Source organism: Chrysemys picta, chromosome 3, assembly GCF_011386835.1.
Source record: "Chrysemys picta bellii isolate R12L10 chromosome 3, ASM1138683v2, whole genome shotgun sequence".
Taxonomy (NCBI): Eukaryota; Metazoa; Chordata; order Testudines; family Emydidae; genus Chrysemys; species Chrysemys picta.
Genome location: NC_088793.1, coordinates 11,467,001 through 11,492,386, shown reverse-complemented (window position 1 = coordinate 11,492,386; position 25,386 = coordinate 11,467,001). Strand labels below are relative to the sequence as shown.

At 44.5% G+C, this 25,386-nt stretch overlaps 1 protein-coding gene across 1 annotated transcript in view; it reads right to left on the bottom strand.

The window, feature by feature from the left end:
• The window catches only part of MTMR9 (myotubularin related protein 9), a 33,433-nt gene that overhangs the window by 5,532 nt on the left and 2,515 nt on the right, over positions 1-25,386 (bottom strand). The window contains exons 2-9 of the mRNA XM_005290662.4: positions 23,817-23,925; positions 18,443-18,568; positions 13,118-13,291; positions 10,885-11,102; positions 8,627-8,788; positions 3,833-3,974; positions 2,495-2,715; positions 263-414 (exon numbers count right to left, since the gene is read on the bottom strand). Coding sequence (XP_005290719.1) covers positions 263-414; positions 2,495-2,715; positions 3,833-3,974; positions 8,627-8,788; positions 10,885-11,102; positions 13,118-13,291; positions 18,443-18,568; positions 23,817-23,925 — 1,304 coding nt within the window. The remainder of the gene's footprint in view (positions 1-262; positions 415-2,494; positions 2,716-3,832; positions 3,975-8,626; positions 8,789-10,884; positions 11,103-13,117; positions 13,292-18,442; positions 18,569-23,816; positions 23,926-25,386) is intronic.

Sequence of the window (25,386 nt, the reverse complement as noted above, 5' to 3'; positions counted from 1 at the left end):
TTGCACTAACTGTCCAAAAAGGCTCAGTCTGTTGCCCTTGGGTAAGAAGTTTCATAGCACCTGTAGTGCCTAAGAAGTGGTAGGAGGCGGCACCATGTCTCCTGGGGTGCTGGGTGTTAGAAGTTGTTTGTAATAATTGATTTCAATGGGAGTTGGATCATGCCCTTAGATGTCAAGTTGTAGGTATAAAGGTACGATGGAGTGGACAATTAGGAGAATTTCTGTTATCACAAAAACACAATACAAAAGAAGCCTGATTTACCTTCCCAAAGCTGCAGGCTCTGTGGCGCGACAGACGGCCAGATGACGAGACTGTTGGCCTCAAACAGAGGATTCTTGAATTTGCTCAGTTCGTAAGGCTGATTCACCCAAGACCACAAGGACATAGTCTTCTGTGGTAGCTTCAGTTTACACCTGGGACAGACCAATATTACTGAATTGTCTTGTCTTCACAACTGTGCACTCTCATTTGCGTTAATCAGGTACATCCCTGGGAACTAAACTATCTGCAAGTCTTCCACATGCTGTGAATGCTGAGGGACTGTGATAACTCAGATTGTTAATGAAGAGAGAGCCAAGACAGTGAAATGATACTGACAGGTCACACTAGTACGCCAAGTTATTGCATTCTGTAGGGACAATTTCATGTAATTCAAAACAAGAGGGCAGAGAAGAGAGCTCATTTATCGGTGGGGGCAGAAATCAGCCATCTTCTCTTATGAACAACCTGACCCCATGAAATAGTTTGACAACCATATTTGCTCTGTTTGCTACCAAAACGGAGGGGAGGGTGGGTCTGCAGATTCTGCCTCATAGTGCAATTCTCGGTGTAAGTGAAAGTGAGGTTACTACTAGAACTGTGTATAGGGTCCCTCTTGTGGCAGGACGCACCACGGCACGTGCTATCTGACAGAGGCCATTCAACAAGCAAGAGCTTTCACAATTTACTGTCAGACAGACACAGTGAATCAAAACCTACACAGGGCATGACCCTATCCTGGGTGGTCATATGCATCTTTGTACCAGGACTTAGCGTAGTAAAGGGGGTTGGGACAGTTTGCATGCCAGAAGCTATATAAATTAAAGCTATTGACTACATTCTCCACTTCGCAGACTGAAGAGATGGTCCAGTGGTTCGGGCACTAGCCCAGGACTTGGGAGAGCTGGGTTCGGCTACCAGCTCTATTACAGGCTGTCTGTCAAGTCACTTAGGCCTGGATGCACAGGAGTTGTCAGGCGCTGTGATTCTCAGTGTCACAGCACCTAACTTTCAGGCACCTGTAAAATCACTGGGATTCAAAGAGCCCAAGTTAGGTGCCTGGCTCCTAGACACTGAGTGGGGCTAGAGAGGCACCTTAGACTGCAATCCACAAAAGCCAGCACTCTGGGTGATTTCTCACTGGAGCAGGGCGACTGGATCCTGGATGAGTGCCGTAACCACCAGGCTACAGAGCTGTTCTCATGCTTGTTCTACTCTCCCAAAGAGTCCGGGGGGGGAGGGGGAGGGGAAGTGGGAGGAGAAGGAGGGGAGGGGGCAAGACAGCACGCACAAACACGAGAGTGACTCTACACCCTGGGGCTTACAGCACTCCTGTGGGAGACCCAGGATCCAGTCTCCCTGCTCGAATGACTATTTATCCACAGCGCAACAGCTTCAAAAAGGTGAGACTTGAGTGGGCCCCACATCAGAATTTCCTATAGCCCAATGCTTAGAGCACTGACTTGGGAGGTAGCACATCCTTATTCAAATCCCTTCTCTCCATCAAAGAGAGGGAGGACTTGAACTAGGCGTTTGCTGCCACTGCCCAGATGAGTATCCAACCCACTGGGCTAAAAGTTATGAGGGAACTCCTGTTCCTCCCACCCCCACACTTGAGGGGCCAATCCAGTAGGCACCCTCTGAGCACATCGACCGGATGAGGCCCCGCATGTGACTTAGGCTGAATGCCTGTCTTCCCCTGGCTTGGGAATTGCTCTGGGGCTTAGACAGGAAACAGGCATTTGTACTTCTAGAACGAAGCAGTAGTGTACATGCCCAGAGGCTGATACAAAGACAGCAAGGGAACTTTTAGTGCAAAAACTTAGGTGCTGAGTAAGTTTAGGGGCCTAACAGATTCAGGGGGAGTTTTGTACTTTGCAGCAGAGTCTAAAACAGACACAGGTGCCCAATTCCTTTTGTGCATGCAGGCCTCAGCCTCTCCATCTGTAAGTGGGGATAACAGCCCTGGCCTACCTCACAGGGTGCGGTGAGGAAAATCTATTAAAGATTGTGTGGTGCTCACATACCACAGTAATAGGGGCCAGATAAGTATCACAGACAGAACTTCCATTTATTTTAAGGGAAGACGACTGAAAGATCCTGGATTTTTTAAAACAGACAGGTCTTTCAAACCTAGGAGACAGCTACCGGCCACTCTCTCTTTCAAACCAACAGAACATCTGTAACGGGGCGCGGCCTGATTTCCAGGAGCACCAAACACTTCTCTTCACCAACCTTTCACTTTCGTTGTTGCCCAGAAACGTGCCAAACTGCGAGGCGTAGGCGTTTTCGAAGAGCATGATGAGGAAGTGTCCATTGAATTCAAAAGAGCAAGGGAACTGACGGAGGGTCTGCCACACGCAGTCCAAGAAAAGGAAAAACACGGGGGACTCCCATTTCTGCTTGCTGTTGGAGTAGGCGGACTGAGCACAGCGCTGCTGAAATGGGTGACCAGCCTATAAGCAAGAAATGAAGAACAATAGGTTATATACAAAGCAATAGGAGGGGTATGTTATAGGAGGAAAAGCACAAGATTTCTGCATAACTATTTCTATCTGTGATACTGTGTCCCACTGCATCATGTTAATATCACGTAACAGGTGCAATTCGGCTTCAAGCTAACAATAGTGAATTGCAGTGTCAATCCGCTGCACTTTTCAGTGATACTAGAGGTATGCAAGTAATATCACATTTCATCAGACTACAAGAATATGCACTGAAGACTATTTAGCACAGTGGTCTCCAACGCGGTGCCCGCGGGTGCCATGGCGCCCGCCAGGGTATTTATGTGCGCCTGCTTAATGCCCAGCAGGGGAGAGAAGCCACGGCCACTGGCCTGACGGGGACAGAGAACTCAGGCTGCAGGCACTGGGGTTCTCTGTTCCCGGCAGGCGCGGGGCCCACCTAGTGCCCAGCAGAGGAGAGAAGCCGGGGCCCCACGCCTGCTGGGGACAGAGTACTCCAGGGCTGCGGGCGCCGGTGTTCTCTGTCCTCGCGGCTTCTCTCTAGATTCATATATTATGTAATATTAAATATGATGTTTTTCGTATTATTTAATGTACAAATACAAAATAAGCCTTGAAAAATTGTTGGCGCCCGCCACACTCTTCTGAAAACATGCACGTGGCTACTGGCCACAAAAAGGTTGGGGACCATTGATTTAGCAGATTATGAAATTGCTGATCATGCAAGGAAAAACGCCTGGCTGAGAACACCAGCTGCAATGAACTACGAAGAGCAGAATTATTTGTTAAATTTACAACTGCAACAGTATCCTTGACATGGGAGAGGGGCTCGGAAATCCTCACATTATTGAGAGATCCCTCTCAGCGCCAACGGGGAAGGACAGCTAGTGCACAAGACTCCATTGACAGAAAGCCAATGGGAGATAGCTACACTGGTGCCCCAGGTATCAAGACATGCAATAACAGCGTCCAGCACAATGCGGTTCAACATGTTTGAGGCCTGAGGCTCTATCACAATACACACATTGAACAACAACTTGTGAGCGCCTCAATCAAGTGACGTCCACACATACATTTTTCTTAGCACTAACTAAACAGCATCTCTCACCTGCAGCCACTCTCTCTCAATAAGAGCCTCAAAGCCACGTATGGTCCTGCACCTTGGATCCAAGATGATCTGAGCCAATGAAGTTATCTGGAGTGTAGAATCAGTTCCTTCAGTCCCGTGAACTAACACTGATGCTCCTTCCCTGAGAGAAAATTCAAGAGGGCAAGAATAGGAACCCAAATATGCAAGATGTAGGTAAGCCCAGGCTCTCAGTACACATCAGCCCACCTGCCGTGGGCTTAGACAACATTAGGTGGCTTATCAACCATTCCTTCTTTCCCACTCAAACTCACCCCTATAAGGGTGAGGGAAAAAATATTGATACTCTTTCCAGCCCCAGACCATAGTGTCATCTATGCTTCACATCATTTAAGGATTCAGTAGAATTTCTGGCTCTGTGCTTTGGGAATCCACACACAGAAGAGGTCTTCCTGGATCCATCAACTTAGGATCCACCCTATTAAATAGACAGTATCCAAAGACTGATCCCAACTCCATTAGAAAAGGGATCAGGAGGCCGAGAAGCTCAGTTAGGCATCTAGGACGCTCCTGGGAAGAACAGGCCACTTGGAAACCTCTTCAGAATCTTTACGGGGCCCATGTCTTCTTGGGTGTTTGTAGAGCATCTAACACTCCTGATGCTCCTTATTAGAGTATTTAGAAGCTACAGCAATACAAAGTAGAACTACAAATGGACAGGGATAATATGTAATAGAGGGCTTGCCCTACAAAGGCACAATAAATATTCTGGTTGATCACTTAGCTCTGCCTCAGAGCCAAGCGTAATGATTATCACACACCTCTCTGTACAGATGAATCAGAAGACCATAAAGCAAGTGAAAAGTCTAAGGAAATTATAGTGAAAGTGGAGTAATAGTTTACATCAGTGGTCCCCAAAGTGTGGGGCTCAGCCCCCTAGGGGTGCCGCAGAAAAACTTTCGGGGGGGGGGTCCCCCCGCACAGCGAGGCCCAGACCAGTCCACACGTGGAACCGGGAAGGAGCGTCACCCCACCCCGCTTTGCCCCCAGCCGCAGCTCCACTTCGTCTCCTGCCCCAACCCAGTTCCGGCTCAGACCCCACCTCCACTCCAGCTCCACTCTGCCCCCAGCTCTGCCTCCAGCCCAGCTCTTCCCTCTCTGTCTACTGGCCAGCTCTGTCTCTAGCCCCAGCTCCTCCTGCATCTCCAGTTCAGCCCCCAGCTCTGCCTTCAGCCCAAGCTCTTCTGCTGAGCCAACCGAACAATAATGGAGGGGGACACGGACAGATTCCATTACTGGTAAGGGGGGGGAGGGGCGACAACAGGAAAAGTTTGGGCACCACTGCTTTACATACAGCTAAGATTCAATATGTTCTTCCCCCCAGCTCCCACTGACTTTTCAGAACAGCCCATCCCCCTGCATTCATTCCGATACAACACCTGGCCAAGTGCCCTAAATATCACACCAAGCTCCTCCTTCAAATTTCCTGTGCCATTATTTAAAATTGTCTTATTGCATCTCCCCCTCCTGAAACATGAGGGATAGCTCAGTGGTTTGAGCATTGGCCTGCTAAACCCAGGGTTGAGAGTTCAATCCTTGAGGGGGCCATTTAGGGATTTGGGGAAAAATCTGTCTGGGGATTGGTCCTGCTTTGAGCAGGGGGTTGGACTAGATGACCTCCTGAGGTCCCTTGCAACCCTGATACTCTATGATTCTATAACAAGATTGGCTCACTTGGGCAAATACCCTTTTAGCTTTTTAAAAAAAAAAATAAACTAAATGGTAGGTTGTATTTGTTCATGTGCAGAGGCCTAAATTGAGCTATAAACTGCTTGTAAATAAGAGCAATCCATCAAGCAAGCGCCAGTGCTGACACCAATTAATTGCTCTGCTGCTATTACTACTTGTTTTGAAGTAGAAAGCAGAGGCATAAAGATGTAGTCCATGGTAATGCTTTCATCTAGAATTAGCATAGTGTATCCAAAAGGAACTTGGGCGATACAGCTATGAATAAATTAATCCTTATGTATTTTTTTTTCAGTTTGCTTTACAGTAGTTCCAGACGGAGAGCAACTTCACTACCATTCTCTTCCCTCCTCTCCCAGTAAACGCAAAAGCGAACAAACATGTCCATGTGCTTCCTGTAGAATGACAAACTAGGATAATATTGTTCTGATCTTTTATCTTTCTTGTCACAGGGATGCAAGAGAACATAAGACTGGCCATACTGGGTCAGACCAAAGATCCATCCAGCCCACTATCCTGTCTGTTGACAGTGGCCAATGCCAGGTTCACGCCTCTGGGGCACCTAACAGGTAACGATCAAGTGATCTCTCTTCTACCGTCCATCACCACCATCTGACAAACAGAGGCTACGGACACCATTCCTTACCCATCCTGGATAATAGCCATTAATGGACTTAACCTCCGTGAATTTATCCAGTTCTCTTTTAAACCGTGTTATAGTCCTAGCCTTCACAACCTCCTCAGGCAAGGAGTTCCACAAGTTGACTGTGCGCTGTGTGAAGAACTTCCTTTTATTTATTTTAAACCTGCTGCCCATTAATTTCATTTGGTGACCCCTAGTTCTTATATTATGGGAACAAGTAAAGAACTTTTCCTTATTCACTTTCTCCACACCATTCATGATTTTATATACCTCTATCATATCCCCCCTTAGTCTCCTCTTTTCCAAGCTGAAAAGTCCCAGTCCCAGGATGTAAATCTATCTCCCACCATTCCGTCTAAGGGGATTACACAACTTCAGTGCATTGTCTACTCAAAAGTAGCAACTAGCTTCCAAACGGGGTTGAGAGCACAGAAATTCCAGGTTGTCCAATGCCAACTCCATATAAACTCAATCTGCTTCTTTCATCTGCTAGGAGTTATAAATGCTCCATTGCACTCAATGTAAAGGAGAGTTATTGGCCTTCACCATAATAAAGTTGGAAGCAAGTAATTGCCATGGTTTGATGTTTTTAGTGCAATCCTTTTGTCTCATTGCCCAAGGCTCATAGACTCAGACTTTAAGGCCAGAAGGGACTATCATGATCATCTAGTCCGACCTCCTGCACATCACAGGCCACAGAACCTCACCCACCCACTCCTGTAATAGACCCGTAACCTCCGGCTGAATTACTGAAGTTCTCAGATCGTGTTTTTAAAAAGACTTCAAGTTACAGAGAATCCCCCATTTACTCTAGTTCAAACAAGCAAGTGAACTGTGCCCCATGCTGCAGAAAGTGATGAAAATCCCCAAGAGTCTCTGCCAATCTGACCTGGGGAAAAATTCCTTCCCAACCCCAAATATGGCCATCAGTTAGATCATGTGGTCAGGCTGTTGCATCTTGGCACCTGGGAAAGAATTCTCTGTAGTAATTCAGAGCCCTCCCCATCCAGTACCCCTTCTCCGGCGATTGGAGATATTTGCTAATAGCAATCGTGGATGGGCCATCTGCCATTGTAGGCAACCTCATCATACCATCCCCTCCATAAACTCATCGAGCTCAGTCTTGAAACAAGTTAGGTTTTTTTGCCCCCACTAATCCCCTTGGAAGCCTGGTCCAGAGCTTCACTCCTCTGATGATTAGAAGCCTTCATCTAATTTAAAGCCTAAACTTGTTGATGACCAGTTTATATCCATTTGTTCTTGTACCAACATTGGCCCGTAACTAAAAAAAAAAAAAAAAGTGCCCTCTCCCCGGTGTTTATCCCTCTGATATATTTAGAGAAAGCAATCATGTCTCCCCTCAGTCTCTCTTTTGCTAGGCTAAACAAGCCAAGCTCCGTAAGTCTCCTCTTGTAAGGCAGGCTCTCCATTACTCTGATCATTCCAATAGCCCTTCTCTGAACCTGTTCCAGTTTGAATTCCTTGCCGGTATATTTACTAAACATAGCAGCATCAGGTCTCAATGCCACGTCTCGGTGGTTGGCTGCCATTTTCTTAACTAAACTGAATTACATTTCAGACCACAGATTTGCAAAGAGCATGTTTTTCCTGTTTGCAAAGAGAAGACGTAGATCCTCTGAGATGGGAGGAAATAGGCCCCTTCCCGTACAACTGTGAACAGGCCACAGCTAGACTGCTACATCCACTTCTGCTCACCTAGATAACAAATACACCAGAGGAAATTTTGATAAAAGGAAAAAACTGATTAAGGGGGTGAAAAATGTTTGAGGAATGACTCTACAAATATATATATATAGCTTGGTTAAGTGACTGGTTGGAGGAGTCATGATCCTTTAAAAGAAAGGAGAAAATTTGCTTAGACTGATAGAAAGAAGTATGAAGTAAATTTGGCTTGAATATCAAAAAAGCGTAGATATGTTAAACTGTGGGAAAGACAGCAAAGGAAATGATGGAAGCCCCATTGTTTTAGTCATTTAAAATTCGACTGAGTACTGGACTAGCTCAATGGAAAGGATGTTCATAGAGTAAAGAATGTGCACATGCATGGTCAAAACAGGATCAAGTTTAGCTGTCCTTAATATGTTGTCACAACAGCAGTTCAGTTGTGTAAACTCTAGTTTTATTGGCGATATAGGTTAGATTGGGCAAAACATTAGATGACACAGGAAGCAATCTTGACTAGATGACCTATTGTCCATCCCTAATTGTTATGATTCCTCACTCATGCTTGTACTAATAAAACCTAGACCTGGCCTAAACTGCTCCTTCATGGTGGTGATAAAATGGTGTCTTACATGGAAATAAGCAAAAAAAGTATACTGTAGTAAAATACCGTAGCTGCCGCCGAAAGGAATATTTAACAAGCAGCATCACAGATAGTAACCACGAACTGAGAGAGGATTTACCTGTCAATGCACTGAGCAGCCAGACAAGCCGCAGTTAGTATCTCTTTAATGTGAGTCAGCCAGTTGGAGGCTTCCAGTTTACTAAGCCAGCGATCCATGTTGTGTGATTGATCATTGCATGCTTCCACAAGTTTGATGAGACTTTCCTGCAGAATATTATACCTTTGAGGAAAGCAAAGATTATTTAGTCCACAAGCAATATTACTGAAGCTATTAGACCATGCTCACACATCCATAAGATAACCAATCAAAATACAGATTTAAACACCAACGCTTCAAGAGAAGTTATGGTAAGAAGCATGACTTTATTAAAGTGATATTTTCTTGTTCAACAAATCTGTTCTTAGTGTGAATGAGTCACAATTTAGTATCATGGGAAAATACCAGTGCTTAAACTCTAGCAATTCCACTCCTTAAAAAGGCATGTTCTGCTCTGAAATGTCCCGATGAGGGGAAAAAAAAAAAACAACAACTAGCACCGTCTTCCTGAATTTATCTGCACCCTGTGTGTTTTCTGTTATATCCACTGACTAAATAAGTTTTTGCTACTTTTGATTCCAGATAACATGGCTGAATCAATACTGGGAAGAAAAAAAGCTGGATTCCAGTCTGGCACATACTGCAACACACTTGCTAACCAAGTTCCAACTGCAAAATCTTTATTGTGGGTGCTGCAGAAGACAAAGAGTAGTAAGAAAACAAGTCTTTACTTGTAAATTGAGAAGATGTGATCTGAGGTCATTGAGACAAATATAGAATCCCACAGTGCCATTTTTAGAGTCACTTTCAGACTACAACCACACTAAGACAGACAGACTATGTACACACAAAGAAACTGAAAAAAAGTTATACTTTATATTTACAGGATCTTATGACTTTCATTTGCAAGACTTAGCAAGCTGCAGTGCTCAGCGTGCTTTAGGTTGAACTAAATGTTTCTCTTTGATCCTCTTCCTGCTATGAGATCTTAAGGCACATTTAAAGGTACAGATCTACTGACCATCAGACATTTAAATGTCACATGGTCTAACACCTATTGAGAGAGAGAGAGAGAGAGAGAGAATGAATGTGGTGGTGGGGAAGTAAGAGGATGGAGGGGCGTGCAGAAGAAGAGAGCATATTACGATTTGATATAAAAGATTTGGTTCCAAGAAATTAATAACCAGAGATAGCAAGATGAACTTGAACTTTTTAATTTGTGTTTAGAAAGGGGCATATAAAGTAAAATGCACCGACACTCAAGCCTGTCTGTAAAATCATCATCAAGTTCAACTGCTCACAAGAGCTGTAAAAACATGGCAGCAATTCATAAAGCTTCTATTCACTCCCTTAGTTCTCTAAGGCCTTGGCTACACTTACCCGGTAGTTCGGCGGCGAGCGATCAAACTTCTGGGTTCGACTTATCGCGTCTTGTCTGGACGCGATAAGTCGAACCCGGAAGTGCTCGCCGTCGACTGCGGTACTCCAGCTCGGCAAGAGGAGTACCGCGGAGTCGACGGGGGAGCCTGCCTGCCGAGTGTGGACCAAGGTAAGTTCGAACTAAGGTACTTTGAACTTCAGCTACGTTATTCACGTAGCTGAAGTTGCGTACCTTAGTTCGAATTAGGGGGTTAGTGTAGACCTGGCCTAAGGTCATGCCTACCCTGGGGTTTTGGTTTTTTGCTCTAGTGTAGCTACAATAATGGAGATGCATTAATGCAGCGTCAAGATTCTAAGCCAAGATTCTTAAGAGATCAGCCTTTTGCACTGTGCAGGTGGCACAAAAGGACTGGACTGTGGCCAAAACTGGCCAGCAAGGAATCTCCCTGCCATAGGGCAACTACACTGCTAGTGTAAAGCTACTGCAGCCAGTTCCCACACCAGCTACCTCTATACGCCCGACATAAGTTGGGGGAAGGAGTGCAGCTCTGTTATGCCTATCCTCCATTGGTGCAGGATACATTAAGAACCCTATACCTGTGGTGTGACTCAGAGCAGCTGAGTGGTCTTAAGGCTCAAGTGACCCTGAAAATAAGGGAACCATAATTAGCTCTTTGATGACTGCCCGCCTACCCCCAGTCTGCTGCAGGAAGCAGAGCTCAGGCACAGGTGAGAATCGGGCCCTTCCAATCAGGGGAAGCCAACACTTAACACCAGCACAGCACGTCTACACTGGAGGTTAGCAGTGAGGCAGCTACGCTGGTTCAAGAAAACCTAGTTCTTCAAGGCAGCCTGAAAGCGGCTATGGGATTCCCTGACGGACATCTTATTTCACTTACCTCTCAACAGATTTGTGAATTCGCCTCCACTGAGGATACTGCACTTCCTGCTCAAAGCCGCCTCCTTTGGCTCTGGCCTGCTGAGCAACATTCAGGGAACGGGTATCAATGATGTAGCCACGCTTTCCTGCCCTCAAGGTGGCATTAATAAGCGCCGAATCTTCCTTACACCGTCTCCCATTAGTACCTGTGAGAGGCTGGCTGCTCCGCATCATTACCTAGGAGAAGGAACAAAGCATCAGCTGTTAGAGACGGGGAGATCCATTCGATTGTCTAGTCTGGGCCCCTGCCAGTGGCATATTGTAGGGAGCAATCCATCTGCTAGTGCTTCAGCCAGTTTAGTTCTACACATTGTTAAAGGAAAGCGGAAGCCCTGTTGGTTAACAATCCCATCCTGCAGTGAAGTTAACTGCTTACCTCAGCCTTCAAACGCCTCTCCCAGCAACTTCAGGATCCAAGTCAAAATTGCCCCTTTAGTTCCTCCATGGACTTGCACCAGCCAAGCTCAGACGTCTCTCCTCACTGTCCTTCCCACTCTCTTATCCTCTTAGCATTTACCTGGATAGTCTGGCTGTTGAAGTGGCCAAAGAACGGTCTTCGGTAGAGTCTGCTATTTGAAAAAGCCTGCCCATAGCTCTCTACCTTTCTTCCCATTTCAGCTGCAAACCCTTGTTTTCCTCTTGCATGGAAATGCACTTTTCAGTTCCTACCCATCTTTCATTGCCCTTATGTCTGAACACTAGATTAAATGATTTCTCGTTTCTTAAAAAAAAATATTATTCTGCAGGCCACTTTTCAGGAGAAAGACCCTCACACAGCCTCCTCAGCTTTCAGTTTATGATTCCCTGCCCACCACCTTCACAACCTCGGACTCCAGATTCCTGCTGAAACTTCTTTAAGGGGCAAACATTTGAAGGAGGGTTTTATTTTTAACCTGTAACCAATACTGTTTTAAAACATTTTAGTCACCTATGTAATGCAAACATGTTCCTTAGAAGTAGTTTTATTCGGTGGTTCTGGAAAAACCCATAAACCAGAGCTCCACGCTTGTTTAAGATAAGGCTTCATGGAAGAAAGATTTCACAGATGATAAAGCTATGCCATAACTCTAGTACAAGAGACAACCAAAAGCATGAGGATGATGAGTCAAACATATCTACTGACGCCCACAGACTAGAGCAGGGTGTAGCAATGCATGACAGAAGGCCTTACTATCAGAAGTTCAAGAATTGCAACTTGAATGCTTGAAACATACATGTATTAAGAGCAAAAATCTCAAGAAATCTCTCTCTCCCCCCACCCAAGCAAGGAAGGAAGACAATGGAAGCTCCACAGTGACAGGGAACAGCATGAGCTACCTAACTCCTCACTGGTTTGGGATTGATTTGTCCACGTGTAACTAGTTGATGATTTAACTATAAGCCTGGGCAAAAGGAGAAATACAGGAAGTACCTATGTTGGATCAGGCCAGTGTTCATCTAATCCAATGCCTTGCCTCCAACGGCGCGTAGTACTAGATGTAAGGAATCACATAACAACCCACCTTCTGGGTACATTTCTTTGTAATCACAAGCAGTTAGTGGCTGGGTCAGAGAGGTGCCAGAGTCTCAGATTCTGACAACTTAAAAGCGGAAGGGGTCGGGGAGTGAGTGAAAGAATTCGCTGCTCATTAAAGGTGCCACATGGACAGGCCTGGAGAACTGAGTCCTCTGCTCGTTCACAGAACAGGTGCAGTGTAAGCAGAGGCAGTGCGAGCTTCACTCACGCTGTGCCTCAATCATGACTCAGATGGACCACATCTCAGGGTGAAAGGATCATGCAGTCTCTGTGGATCGTTCAGTCCACAGCCAGTTAGCACAGGCAGCCCAAGAAGTGCCAGTTGTGGAGGTTGCGAGTAGGAGGTGGACCTCTCTCTGCTGAGAGATGACTCATTTCCTAGCCACTACTGAACAGATGTTAGATTACCAGTCTAGACTGGTAGTGACTGAAAGGTTGTCCTATATTCCTACACCTAGAGTTGCCCAGGCTCCCTGGTTTAAATATAAATGGCTATGAAAAGACAGTCTCAGAATAAGCTGGGTAATGATTGTGAGTTGACATCTTATGAGCTGCATTGAAAGCCTTCAGGAGATGTTATTTTTCAATAAACAGGGCAAAAGAGACCTTAATATTTTTGTCCAACCCAAGAAAACCCACTCCTCTTAAGTGCCTAAAGCACTCAAACAAGACTTACCATCCCATTCTTCTTATGGTAATAGCTTAGAACGGGGAAGCGGCCACCATGGCGAAAGGTTGCAACTCTCCGAAGGGCCTCATCATCAATTGATTTTGGGACAGTGACAGCTGGTGGGTAGGAGGGGCAGACGGAGAACTCCTTATTGACATAGCTCAGCCGCCATTCATTCGTCTGGAAAAGATACAAGAGAACGTTTTGTTGTACTAGCAAATGAACGCTGCAATGTTAGAAGGAAACGTGGGAAAGCCAAGACATTCTAAGTTAAAAGTTAAAACTACCAAACAAAAAAAAGTTATAAGATACCATCTGAAAATCTACACATAATGTCACTTAGATTTTTGGTTTGTCACCTGTGCTTCACCCAAAACCAGGAGACAATTCCCCCCTCCCTCCCCAGATATGCCTGTGGAAGGATCCTGACAAGAAGAGGTGTCTCCTGCCTTAAAAACCTCTAAGGATGGAGATTCCACCACCTCCCTAGTAACCCATTCCAGTGCTTCACCACCCTCCTAGTGAACTATAGTGTTTCCTAATATACAACCTAGACCTCCCCCACTGCAACTTGAGACCATTGCTCCTTGTTCTGTCATCTGCCGCCACTGAGAACAGCTGAGCTCCATCCTCTTTGGAACCCCCCTTTCAAGTAGTTGAAGGCTGCTATCAAATCCCTCCTCACTCTTCTCTTCTGCAGACTAAACAAGCCCAGTTCCCTCAGCATCTCCTCGTAAGGCACGAGCCCCAGCCTAATCATTTTCGTTGCCCTCCGCTCGACTCTCTCCAATTTGTCCACATCCTTTCTGTAGTGGGGAGCCCAAAACTGGAAGCAGTACTCCAGATGTGGCTTCACCAGCGCTAAATAGAAGGAAATAATCACTACCCTTGATCTGCTGGCAATGCTCCTACTAATGCAGTCCATTATGCCATTAGCCTTCTTGGCAACAAGGGCACACTGCTGACTCGTATCCAGCTTTTCATCCACTATAATCCCCAGGTCCTTTTCTGCAGAACTGCCGCTTAGCCAGTCAGTCCCCAGCCTGTAGCGGTGCATGGGATTCTTCCGTCCTAAGTGCAGACTCTGCACTTGTCCTTGTTGAACCTCATCAGATTTCTTTTGGCCCAATCCTCCAATTTGTCTAGGTCACTCTGGACCCTACCCCTACCTTCCAGCCTATCTACCTCTCCCACCAACTTAGTGTCATCTGCGAACTTGCTGAAGGTGCATTCCATCCCATCATCCAGATCATTAATAAAGATGTTGAACAAAACCGGCCCCAGGAGCGACGCCTGAGGTGCTCCGCTTGATACCCACTGCCAACTAGACATGAGATAACCTCATTACAATAAATTAAGTAAATTGTTTGCATGTTCCTCTCTCTGTAAAAATGTTGGTCTCTGCATGTTTCAATTTTTCTCAATACAAAATATTTGGGTCTTCAGCCAGTGGAAAGTGTTGTTTGTTTCCCCATGTTCACACAAAGACATCAGCTATATATTTCATTGACTTAAACCTCATTTACACCTAAACATTAGACCGACCTAGCTACATCACTCCCTGTGCACCGTAGTTAGGTTGCCCTAACCCCACCGCCAACCTTCCTGTGGACAAAATTCTTCCATTGACCTAGCTACCACCTCTCAAACAGGTGGATTAACTACACGATGGAAAAACCCCTTATGCCGATGCAGGAGGCATCTACACTGTAGATGTAGCAGCACTGTAGCTATGCCACAGTAGCAAGACATACCCTTAGTTCCATAATTTAGCTGTAGAATTTGCTGTTGTGATGGATTTATTAGAACCGTCATGCATGGCAGACACTTGACAAGAATGCTGCTCCCCTGTACATCACCCGCCCGAGACAGGATCTTTAGTGCACACACAGTCTAGGGCAGGGATCGGCAACCTTTGGCACGTTGCCTGTTAGAGAAATCCGCTGGCAGGCCGGGACGGCTAATGGGGGCTGCGGGAAGCAGCGTGGGCCGAGGGATGTGCTGGCCACTGCTTCCTGCAACCCCCATTGGCCTGGAACGGCAAACCCCGGCCAGTGGGAGCTGCGATCGGCCGAACCTGCGGTCGCTGCAGGTAAACAAACTGTCCCGGCCCGCCAGCGGATTTCCCTGACAGGCCGCGTGCCAAAGGTTGCCGATCCCTGGTCTATGGTATTAGCAAATGCAGCAACTTGTGAATTGCTACATCTTCTTTGAAGCACATTTGCATTAAATGTTCTTGCCACAGCATCCAAGAGGACTCAAAACAAGAATATGTTGCAATGTAGCATGACTAAGCAACATTTAAGCTACATTTCTGGAGTGCTGTACTTGAAGTGTACTGTGACATTTTATTACAAATGCAGGATGACATTCTGTCAATCAGTTTTACATGAATACAGTTACACATGGGGTACACCTTCCAGGGGCTCTACAGAATCTATGTGACAACTGAAAAAGTTGAAGCAGACCAACTTTTGTTTAGTTTCACCCCAGTATTGTAAAACTCTACGGTTCTCATACACAATTGAGTAAAATGTAAAATTAGTACAATGCTCAGAGATATACTCTGTTTGAATTCGAGAGTTCCTGAAGAACAGTGATAATTAGGGACCTACCAAATTCACTGTCCATTTTGGTCAATTTCATGGTTTTAGGATTTTAAAAATCGTAAATTTCATGATTTCAGATATTTAAATCTGAAATGTTACGATGTTGTAACTGTAGGGGTCCTGACCCAAAAGAGGACTGTGTGGAGGTCACTAGGTTATTGTGGAGGGTGGGGGCACAGGGGTCATGGTATTGCCACCCTTACTTCTGCACTGCTGCCTTCAGAGCCGGGCCCTCGACCAGCAGCTGCTGCTCTCCGGCCACCCAGCCCTGAAGGAAGCACAGAAGTAAGGGTGGCAATACCGAGACACCCCACCCCCCCCCAAAAAAAAAAGCTTGTGACCCTGCCCCGCATCCTCATTTTGGGTTGGGACCCCCAATTTGAGAAACGCTGGTGTCCCCCATGAAATCTATATAGTATAGGGTAAACGTACACTTAAGACTAGTTTTCACGGTCCGTGACACATTTTTTACAGCCGAGAATTTTGTAGGGCCCTAGTTATAATACTTAACTAGGGATAAAGGCAGAACAGTTCTAGCTTGATAATGTAACTAGAAATAGGAAGATGCCTCCTTTGATCTGAAACTCATTCAGCCCTGGGACTAAAACGTTAAAGCAGCTATTAGCTTGCTCCCTCCTGCTAACTGAAAAAGTTGAATGAATAAGAAATATTTAGCCAACAGTCATTTCAACTGCTGTTCTTGAAAAGTACAGAAGAACATAAGAACGGCCATACTGGGTCAGACCAAAGGTCCATCTAGCCCAGTATCTGGTCTACCGACAGTGACCAATGCCAAGTGCCCCAGAGGGAATGAACCTAACAGGTAATGATCAAGTGATCTCTCTCCTGCCATCCATCTCCACCCTCTGACAGACAGAGGCTAGGGACACCATAAGTAAATCTAGGTTGTTTGGAACAAGTATCATGCCACCACTTCTACAACAGCAAGTTGAGTGTAAAGGTTTGGAATAAGAGATGTCAATTGATCTTTGTTTGTTCAGAGCTCATGTTTTCATTCAGTAATCAATGGTTCTAAATGAAACCTAGCACCGTACAGCAGCAAATTGGAAAGTGCACAGAAAGCCAAGGGAGCCACTAATGAGAAGTTATCTACACCCAACGGCAGCGTGCAGAGAACAGACACTGCATGTCTAACTAGCATGGGTAAAAACAGCAGTGTAGACAGTGAGGCATGGTTTAGGTGGGTAGAGCAGGATGCCCTACATGCCTGAACTCCCAGGCGATATACCCTACGCAGCTCTCTACACGCCTAAGCTGTGCCGCTCACATCTATACTAGCATCCTGCTGCCTCCCCACTGCCAGAACCTCTCCCTGCCACGGTGACACTGGACTGCTTTAGTTGTCCAACGACCACAGCAAACAAAACGATGCGCTCTATTATCAGCCATATACAGGAAACAGCAAGAGTTACAGACATTAGACTGGGCTGCAGCTTAAAATAAAAATAAAAAAAAAAAAATAAAAAAATCAATGTTTGCTTTTTTGCTCCGATGTACTAATGGATGTGGTATATGGCACACGAAGCACTGTGGAGACTGTGCATGGTTACTGCAACTTTAAAGTCTGGGATATTCTGGCCTGGTGGAGGTTCAGCTGACCTAGCATTGGCACTGGTGGGAACCCCATGGCTCCTCTGGCCAGACTTTTTTTAAAACCCCTGTGTCCGTTAATTGACACAATGGAAAAAATAGATCCATCCATGGGAGCCTTGTCTACACTACAGATGCCATCAATGTTAGCAGTAACTCAAATGAACTGGTGGGATTTTTTTTTTGGGGGGGGGGTAGATTTCCCCATTGCAAATAAGGCTTGAGACTGTTTAGAACAGGGATGGTCGAACTGTGGCTCGCGAGCACATGCGGCTCTTTTACAGTTAAAGTGCGGCTCGGGGAGCCCACCCCCTGCATTCTCCACTGCCAGACTTAGGGGAGGGAGCTTGGGACCTCTGCCTTGCAGCAGGGTGGTAGGTTAGGGGCTTCTGTCTAGCAGGGCTGGGGGGCGGGGAGGGAAATCTTGGGGCTTCAGTCCCACGGGTCATGCTTGCCAGGGCTTCAGCAGGAGTGTGGCTGAAGCCCCGAGCCCCGGCAGGCGTGCCCCGGCTCTTGAACTTCTGAAGATTGTCGTATGCAACTCAAAGGGTCAGTAAGCTTGGCCACCCCTTGTTTAGAACTTTGTATTTATTTCCACCCATTTAACTCAAATTCCTGAACTGCGGCTAGAAGAAAGATCTTTAGAGACTAACATTCCAGTCCCTTCAATTAAGGGCTGAACAAACGCCTACATTTCAGTTCTCCAAACCCAGGAGAACTTGATTCAATTTATTCCCAAGGTCAAACAAGCAATTTTTTAAAAGTAATCCAGGCTTCCTTTATATACACAAGAAAAAAGGGAAACACCTCCTCCCACTCCCCGTGTAATTTTGCAGGTCACCTTTAAGCAGATACTTAAAAACCCACTTGCACATGGTAAAGAATGGGGCCGAACAGCCAGTCCAATACCACATAGGTTATTTTTGGCCCATGAACAGTTTTCATTTTCCACCCACACAGGGTATAGCTAGTTTCACTAAGGGATCCGTCCTCCACATTGTTGCATGAAACAGCTCAGACTACCTGCACAAATACATTCGGCAGGATCAAGCCGCAAGCGATTGATTGACCTTCTCTGTATGGCTACAAAAATTCCTGATATTCAACTTACTACTGAACTGAGAAGTTCGAACTCTCGCTCAGGCAGGAAGGAGTGCCAGCCATCTTCGACAACTTCAAACATGGGCCGGTAAAAGAAGGGATACATTAGAGTGACAGAATCCAGGGTGGACAAGGCCTGTGGAAAAAAAATGAAGCATCAGTTTGTTCGCTCAGGTGACCTTTCATGGCAAAAATGTCTGTACGATGTTCCCGTCTGTTAGTTTTGGCAATACAATTTGACGCAAAGTTTGTGCAGAACAGCTGGATCTAGACACACACCTTTTATTTACCCTTACACAAGGGTCATGGCATTTTACAGTAGCTGGTCCAAAACTCTACAACTTCCAATACTGATCCTGCAGCATTCGGAGCTATTATTGTAGTATTTTTTGGGTAAGGGTTTCTGCAGAACAGGCATAGCAGTGCAAGCTTCTCTAACATGGGCCACCACCAATGTACCTCCAGCCTCATCATAGCATATTATTTCTGAGGCTAAGACGACAATTGTCTTATCAGGGAAGCAAAAGATTGAATGGACAAGGAAGTAAATTGTGGGATGGATATAGACCTCTGTATGGAATGGCCTGAGATCATCAGCTGATTTCACAGGGCACTAAACAGCCAGATGGTAACAATAATTGTCCAATACCAGGCCGGACTAACTAGTGTCCTAGTGGTGAAAAGTTCCATATCCTATTACCAATTCGGAACCACCTACTAAATTGCCATGGTTCCCATCTTTATTTTACAATAAAATGAGCAAAAATAAAGTAGGGTTTGCTGAGATCTTTTATGCTTTTAACACAAAAAGTGCAAAAACTTTTGATGAGGATTTTTTAAAGCAACTAACAAAATCATCCAAAGCACAGGACTTGGTGGGCAACTACCTGGACATCTGTTGGGAATAGAATACAGCAGGGCACAGATTATCCAACAAGTTCTTGGAATGCTCTAGAGACCGCTTTTTATTACAGAAAGTGGAGAAAGTGATTAGGGGAGAGGCTATTCGAGATTTGATTCCGACTAAAAGGGAAGAGCTGGGTTGAGAATTTGAAGATAGATGGCAGCTTGGGTGAAAGTGATCACAAAATAATGAATTCACGATTATAAGGAATGGTAGGAGGGAAAGCGCACACTAAAGACAATGGACTTCAAGCTAACTCAGAATTGGTAGCAGCAAGTCTAAGGGGAAAAAAGAATTCAGGCGAGTTGGCAGTGTTTTAAAGGGACACTATTAAGGGTGCAAGACAAATCTATCCCGATGCATAGGAATGACAGGAAGTATGATACAGACCACCCTAGCTTAACCAGGAGATCTTCAATGACCTGAACCTCAAAAAAAGGGTCATACAAAAAGTGGAAACTAGATCAAATTACAATGGATGAACAAAAAAAAAAACCTACCACAAGAATGTAGGGACAAAATAAGAAAGGCCAACGCAAAAAATAAGATTAAACTAGCTAGGGACATGATGAGTAACAAGAAAACATTTTACGATTACATGAGAAGAAAGACAAAGACCAAAGATAGGGTAGGTCCATTACTCAATGAAGAGGGAAAGACAAAAGCAGCAATTGCCGAAGTGTTAAATGCCTTTTTTGTTTCAGTTCTCACCAAAAACACATTAGCGGTGATTGGACAACATAGTAAACATCTGTGTAAATGGGGTAGGATCAGAGGCTAAAATAGGGAACGAACAAGTTAAGAATTACTTATACAAGTTAGAGGTCTTGAAATTGGCAGGGCCTGACAACATATGAACTGGCTGAAGAGATCTCTGAGCTATTAGTGATTATCTTTGAGAACTAGTCACTGCAGAGTTGCCAGGTGACTGGAAAAGGGCAAATATTGTACCAATCTATAAAGAGGGGAATAAAGACAACGCAGGGAATTACAGACCAGTCAGCTTAACTTCAGTACTCCAAAAGATAATGGAAAAAACAAGCAATTTGTAAGTACCAAGAAGAAAATAAGGTGATAAGTAAGAGTCAACATGTAGTTGTCAAGAACAAATCATGTCAAAGCAACCTCATATCCTTCTTTGACAGGGTAATAAGCTTTGTGGATGGGGAAAGCAGGACATGTGATATATCTCAACTTTAATAAGGCTTCTGATACAGTCTCATAAGACCCTCTGAAACAAACTAGAGAAATATAACCTAGACAAACCATAAACTGGGTGCACAACTGGTTGGAAAAGTATATTCAGAGAGTAGTTATCAATGGTTCACAATTAAGCTGGAAGGGCATATCGAGTGGGGTCCCGCACGGGGGAGGGTGACCCGTCCTGGTTCCAGTTCTATTCACCATGTTCATAAATTATTTGGATAATGGCTCAGAGAGGACACTTATAGTCTGAAGACAATACCAAGCTGGAGGGGTTGCAAGTGCTTTGGGGAATAGGATTAGAATTCAGAATGATATTGGCAAACTGGAGAAACAGTCTGAAATAAACAGGATGAAATTCAATAAGGATAAATGCCAAGTAGTACACTTAGGAAGGAATAATCAATTGCACAAATACAAAATGGGTAATGATTGCGTAGGAAGGAGTACAGCAGAAAAAGATCTGGGGGTTATAGTGGATCACAAACTAGTATGAGTCAAAAATGTAACACCGTTGCAAAAAAAGCAAACATCATTCTGGGATGTATTAGCATGAGCGTTATAAGCAAGTCACAAGTAGTAATTCTTCTGCTCTACTCATAGGGTGACCAGACAGCAAGTGTGAAAAATCAGGACGGGGGTGGGGGGGTAATAGGAGCCTATATAAGAAAAAAAACAAAAATCGGGACTGTCCCTATAAAATCGGGACATCTGGTCACTGATCTACTCAGCATTGACAGGCCTTAACTGGTGTATTGTGTCCAGTTCTGAGCACCACACTCTGGGAAAGATGTAGACAAACTGGAGAAAGTCCAGAGAAGAGCAACACAAATGATTAAAGGTCTAGAAAACACGATCTTACGAGGAAAGATTTAAAGAACTGGGTTTGTTTAGTCTGGAGAAAAGAAGATTGAGGAGGACGACATCATAGTCTTCAGATAAGTAAAAGGATGTTATAAAGAACAGGGTGATAAACTGTTCTCCTTAACCACTGAGGACAGGATAAGAAGGAATGGGCTTCAATTGCAGCAAGGGAGATTTAGATTAGGAAGTTTTTCCTAATGTCTAACTGTAAGGGTAGTTAAGCACGCAAACAAATTACCGAGGGAGGTTGGGGAATCTCCATCAGTGGATGTTTTTAAAAACAGGTTAGAGGGACGTCCTAGCCACCGCTTCCCACAGCTCCCATCGGCCGGGAATGGCAAACTGTGGCCACTGGGATCTGCAGGGGGCCGTGCCTGCGGACGGTCAAAGTAAATAAAATGTCTCACATCCCGCCAGTGGATTACCCCGATGGGCCACGTGCCAAAGATTGCCGACCCCTGGTCTAGATAATACTTAGTCTTCCCTCAATGCAGGGGACCTACATTGATGACCTACAGGTGTCCCTTCCAGTCCTACATTTTTATGATTCTCTGGTTCATTTGATACTGCCCTGCAGAGCCAGTTACTGGAACTAGAAGACAAGGCACAGCTTGAGAATATAAACTAAATTTATATAATTAGCCCTGAAAATATACTGTATGTCAAGTTAATTGCTATAATTTAAGCACAGTGTAATTTAATCTACAACCTATCCTGGAAAATGATCCCTCACTCTCACAGGCCTTGGGAGGCAGGCCAGTCCTCGCTTACAGACAACCCCCCAACCTGAAGCAAATACTCACCAGCAACTACACACCACACCACAGAAACACCAACCCAGGAACCTATCCCTGTAGCAAACCTCGTTGCCTACTCTGTCCCCATATCTACTCTGGCAACAGCATCAGAGGACCCAACCACATCAGCCACACCATCAAGGGCTCATTCACCTGCACATCCACTAATGTTATATATGCCATCATGTGCCAGCAATGCCCCTCTGCCATGTACATTGGCCAAACTGGACAGTCTCTACGCAAAAGAATAAATGGACACAAATCGGACATCAGGAATGGTAACATACATAAGCCAGTAAGTGAACACTTCAATCTCCCTGGTCATTCTATTACAGATTTAAAAGTCACTATCATTGAACAAAAAAACTTCAGAAAGACTTCAAAGAGAAACAGCAGAACTAAAATTCATTTGCAAATTCAACACCATTAATCTGGGCTTGAATAGGGACTGGGAGTGGCTGGCTCATTACAGAAGCAGCTTTTCCTCTCCTGGAATTGACACCTCCTCATCTATTATTGGGAGTGGACTACATCCACCCTGATTGAATTGGCCCTGTCAACACTGGTTCTCCACTTGCGAAGTAACTCCCTGCTCTCCATGTGTCAGTATATAATGCCTGCATCTGTAACTTTCACTCTATGCATCCGAAGAAGTGAGGTTTTTACTCACGAAAGCTTATACCCAAATCAATCTGTTAGTCTTCAAGGTGCCACCAGACTCCTTGTTGTTTTTGTAGATACAGACTAACACGGCTACCCCCTGATACAGTGTAATTTAACTGCAATACAATTTACCTAACACAAAGTTAGTGGGACACACAAAAGCACTCCAAGACAGATGTAGCTAGAATGCTTGTGATGCTTACTTGCTTTCTGTGGGTATTTCCCATGCAATGTTGCTCCTAAGGGTTACATTTGCAAAACGGTACAACAGAAGTGTGGAAACAAGAGACTCATTAAACAGGAACACAGTCAAGGGAACTCATTTTAAATAACATTCACCTGTGTTAGTAAAAGCATTTAGTTATGCTACTTATTCTTTGCCTCTTAGCTTAGCCAAATAAAACTAGAATAGTCAGCCTCACTTTCTTATTTTCATGTACGAGCACAGTTCTGTTATGTTTGGGAAAAACCAAACACTGTGGTCAGAGGTTTAATTAAAAAGGGGAACAATATTTTGGCTAGTAGTGTGAAAAAACCCAAACATACTTCATACAATAATCCATTACTCTTCCAACCCAAATGAGTGGTTTTACGCTCTTTGTTCGCCTCCTAAAACAGTCTGAAGCACTCTAAATGGCAATAAGAATTTACTGTATTACTATAACATCCACTGGGTTCAGTTATGTGATTGATTTGGGGGCCATACAAGTTCCCTAATAAGAACTCCCTCCCCTGGGCTGCTTCAATCATCTGACAAACATGACTATCAGGATCTTTCTCAGTAACTTAAAATTAAAGCTTAGTTTTTACCCTACTATAAACCTACATTCTGCTAGTCCCTTCTTCAATTACTTTGAATAGCTGTTCATAGTTAAGATCTGAACAGTGCTTTGAAAACATAAGTGCTATGGAAGTGTCATTTATTACTATGAGTAAATATTGAAAGCTCTTACCTCAATAGAGCTAGCGATGTTCAAACACTCCTCCATTCCAGGTATATCCAGTTGAATAATCCGCAGATCTTTGCATTTTATAATGATGGTGCCTAACGAGCCAACAAACCTGCAGTGAAAGATACAGTATGTTGAACTATGAAGAGAAATAGCCTCTATGGAAGTCCAAATTCCTAGATAAATATACATTACGGTGACCAGACAGCAAGTGTGAAAAATCAGGACGGGTGTGTGTGTGGGGGAGGGTGGATGGGGGGGGGGGGGGTAATAGGAGCCTATATAAGAAAAAGCCCCAAATATCGGGACAGGTCCCTATAAAATCGGGACATCTGGTCACCCTAATATACACAGGTCTTCCAGCAGCGCAGACGTGCAAAATAAATTATTACTTGTTGGAGCTTTATCTGCTATGCATTCTTTTAGAAAATATGTGCTAGTCAAATCTTTCAGCCAGATATGTTCTTATGTAACTGTGTTACTTGCTAATGTTTTAGGGTAGGAATCTCTTCTCAGTCGGCCTCTATAAAAGAGAAAGTAAGTATTTAATGGTGGCCTAGGGAAAAAAAATGGGTGTGCCTTTTTTTGCTTCTGGTGGTGGTGCGGGGGTATGTATGTGTTGAGGGAGACAGAGGGTTAAAGGGTTTCTTCCTGTTTTCTAATGTTTAGAAAAACAAACCACCCCCACATCTCATGTATTTCAAGTATGATATTTCCTGATGTTGCTAGAGGATGCAGACTGGGAGCTCTCCGATCCACTAACTGAATGCACACAAGTGTTGAATCGAACAGATTTTTTTTTATACGTTTGAGTTAATAAAGGTTAATTAAAAAGACAAAAATGTTTCAATCTGACTAAAAACTACTTCCCCCCTCAATTAAACAGGTTTCACTGTCTTGATATCTACAAAGTTATAACTGTGCTAGGGTCTCCAGTCTTCCAGGAATAAGATGTACACAAGCCCTTAATATTTAATATAAAAACACGCAGATAAAAGGTACCTATTAAAAAAGCCTCAGGTGTTCCTTATGCAGCAGAAAGAAGTGTACATTTTGAATAAATAAAGGGTTTGTTTCCTTCATGTCAACTAGCAAAAAAAAAAAAAGCCCGTTGCTGTTAAAAATACAAAGGATGGAAAGAAGTGAGTAGGAAAATAAGGGCAGGGAAATAAATATTCAAATATCTCACAGAGCAGGAGGGTGTTAGCAGAAGCTGAAAGAGTTTAGCAAGACAGACAAGGAGCTCAGTTGGGGCCATGTTTAGACTGAACTGGGGTTGTACCAGATCAGAGTAGAGAGTGTTATACATGTGGCACTCAACATAAGTGGTCTGGGTAGATTTGGTAGCATGGCTTAGTGAGAGACTGGGAATCACAACTCTGGGGGTTCTACTACTAGTTCTACCCAGCTGGGTGTGGCTTTGCCCACCTCACTTCACTTCTATTCCTCGGTTTCCCCACCTGTAAAATGGGCATATAGTGAGTATCTTCCTCAGAGATTGCTTAGGGAATGCGTCCCAAGCTATGTTTACAAAGATGATTGATTTTTAGAAGAAAGGTGGTACACAAATATG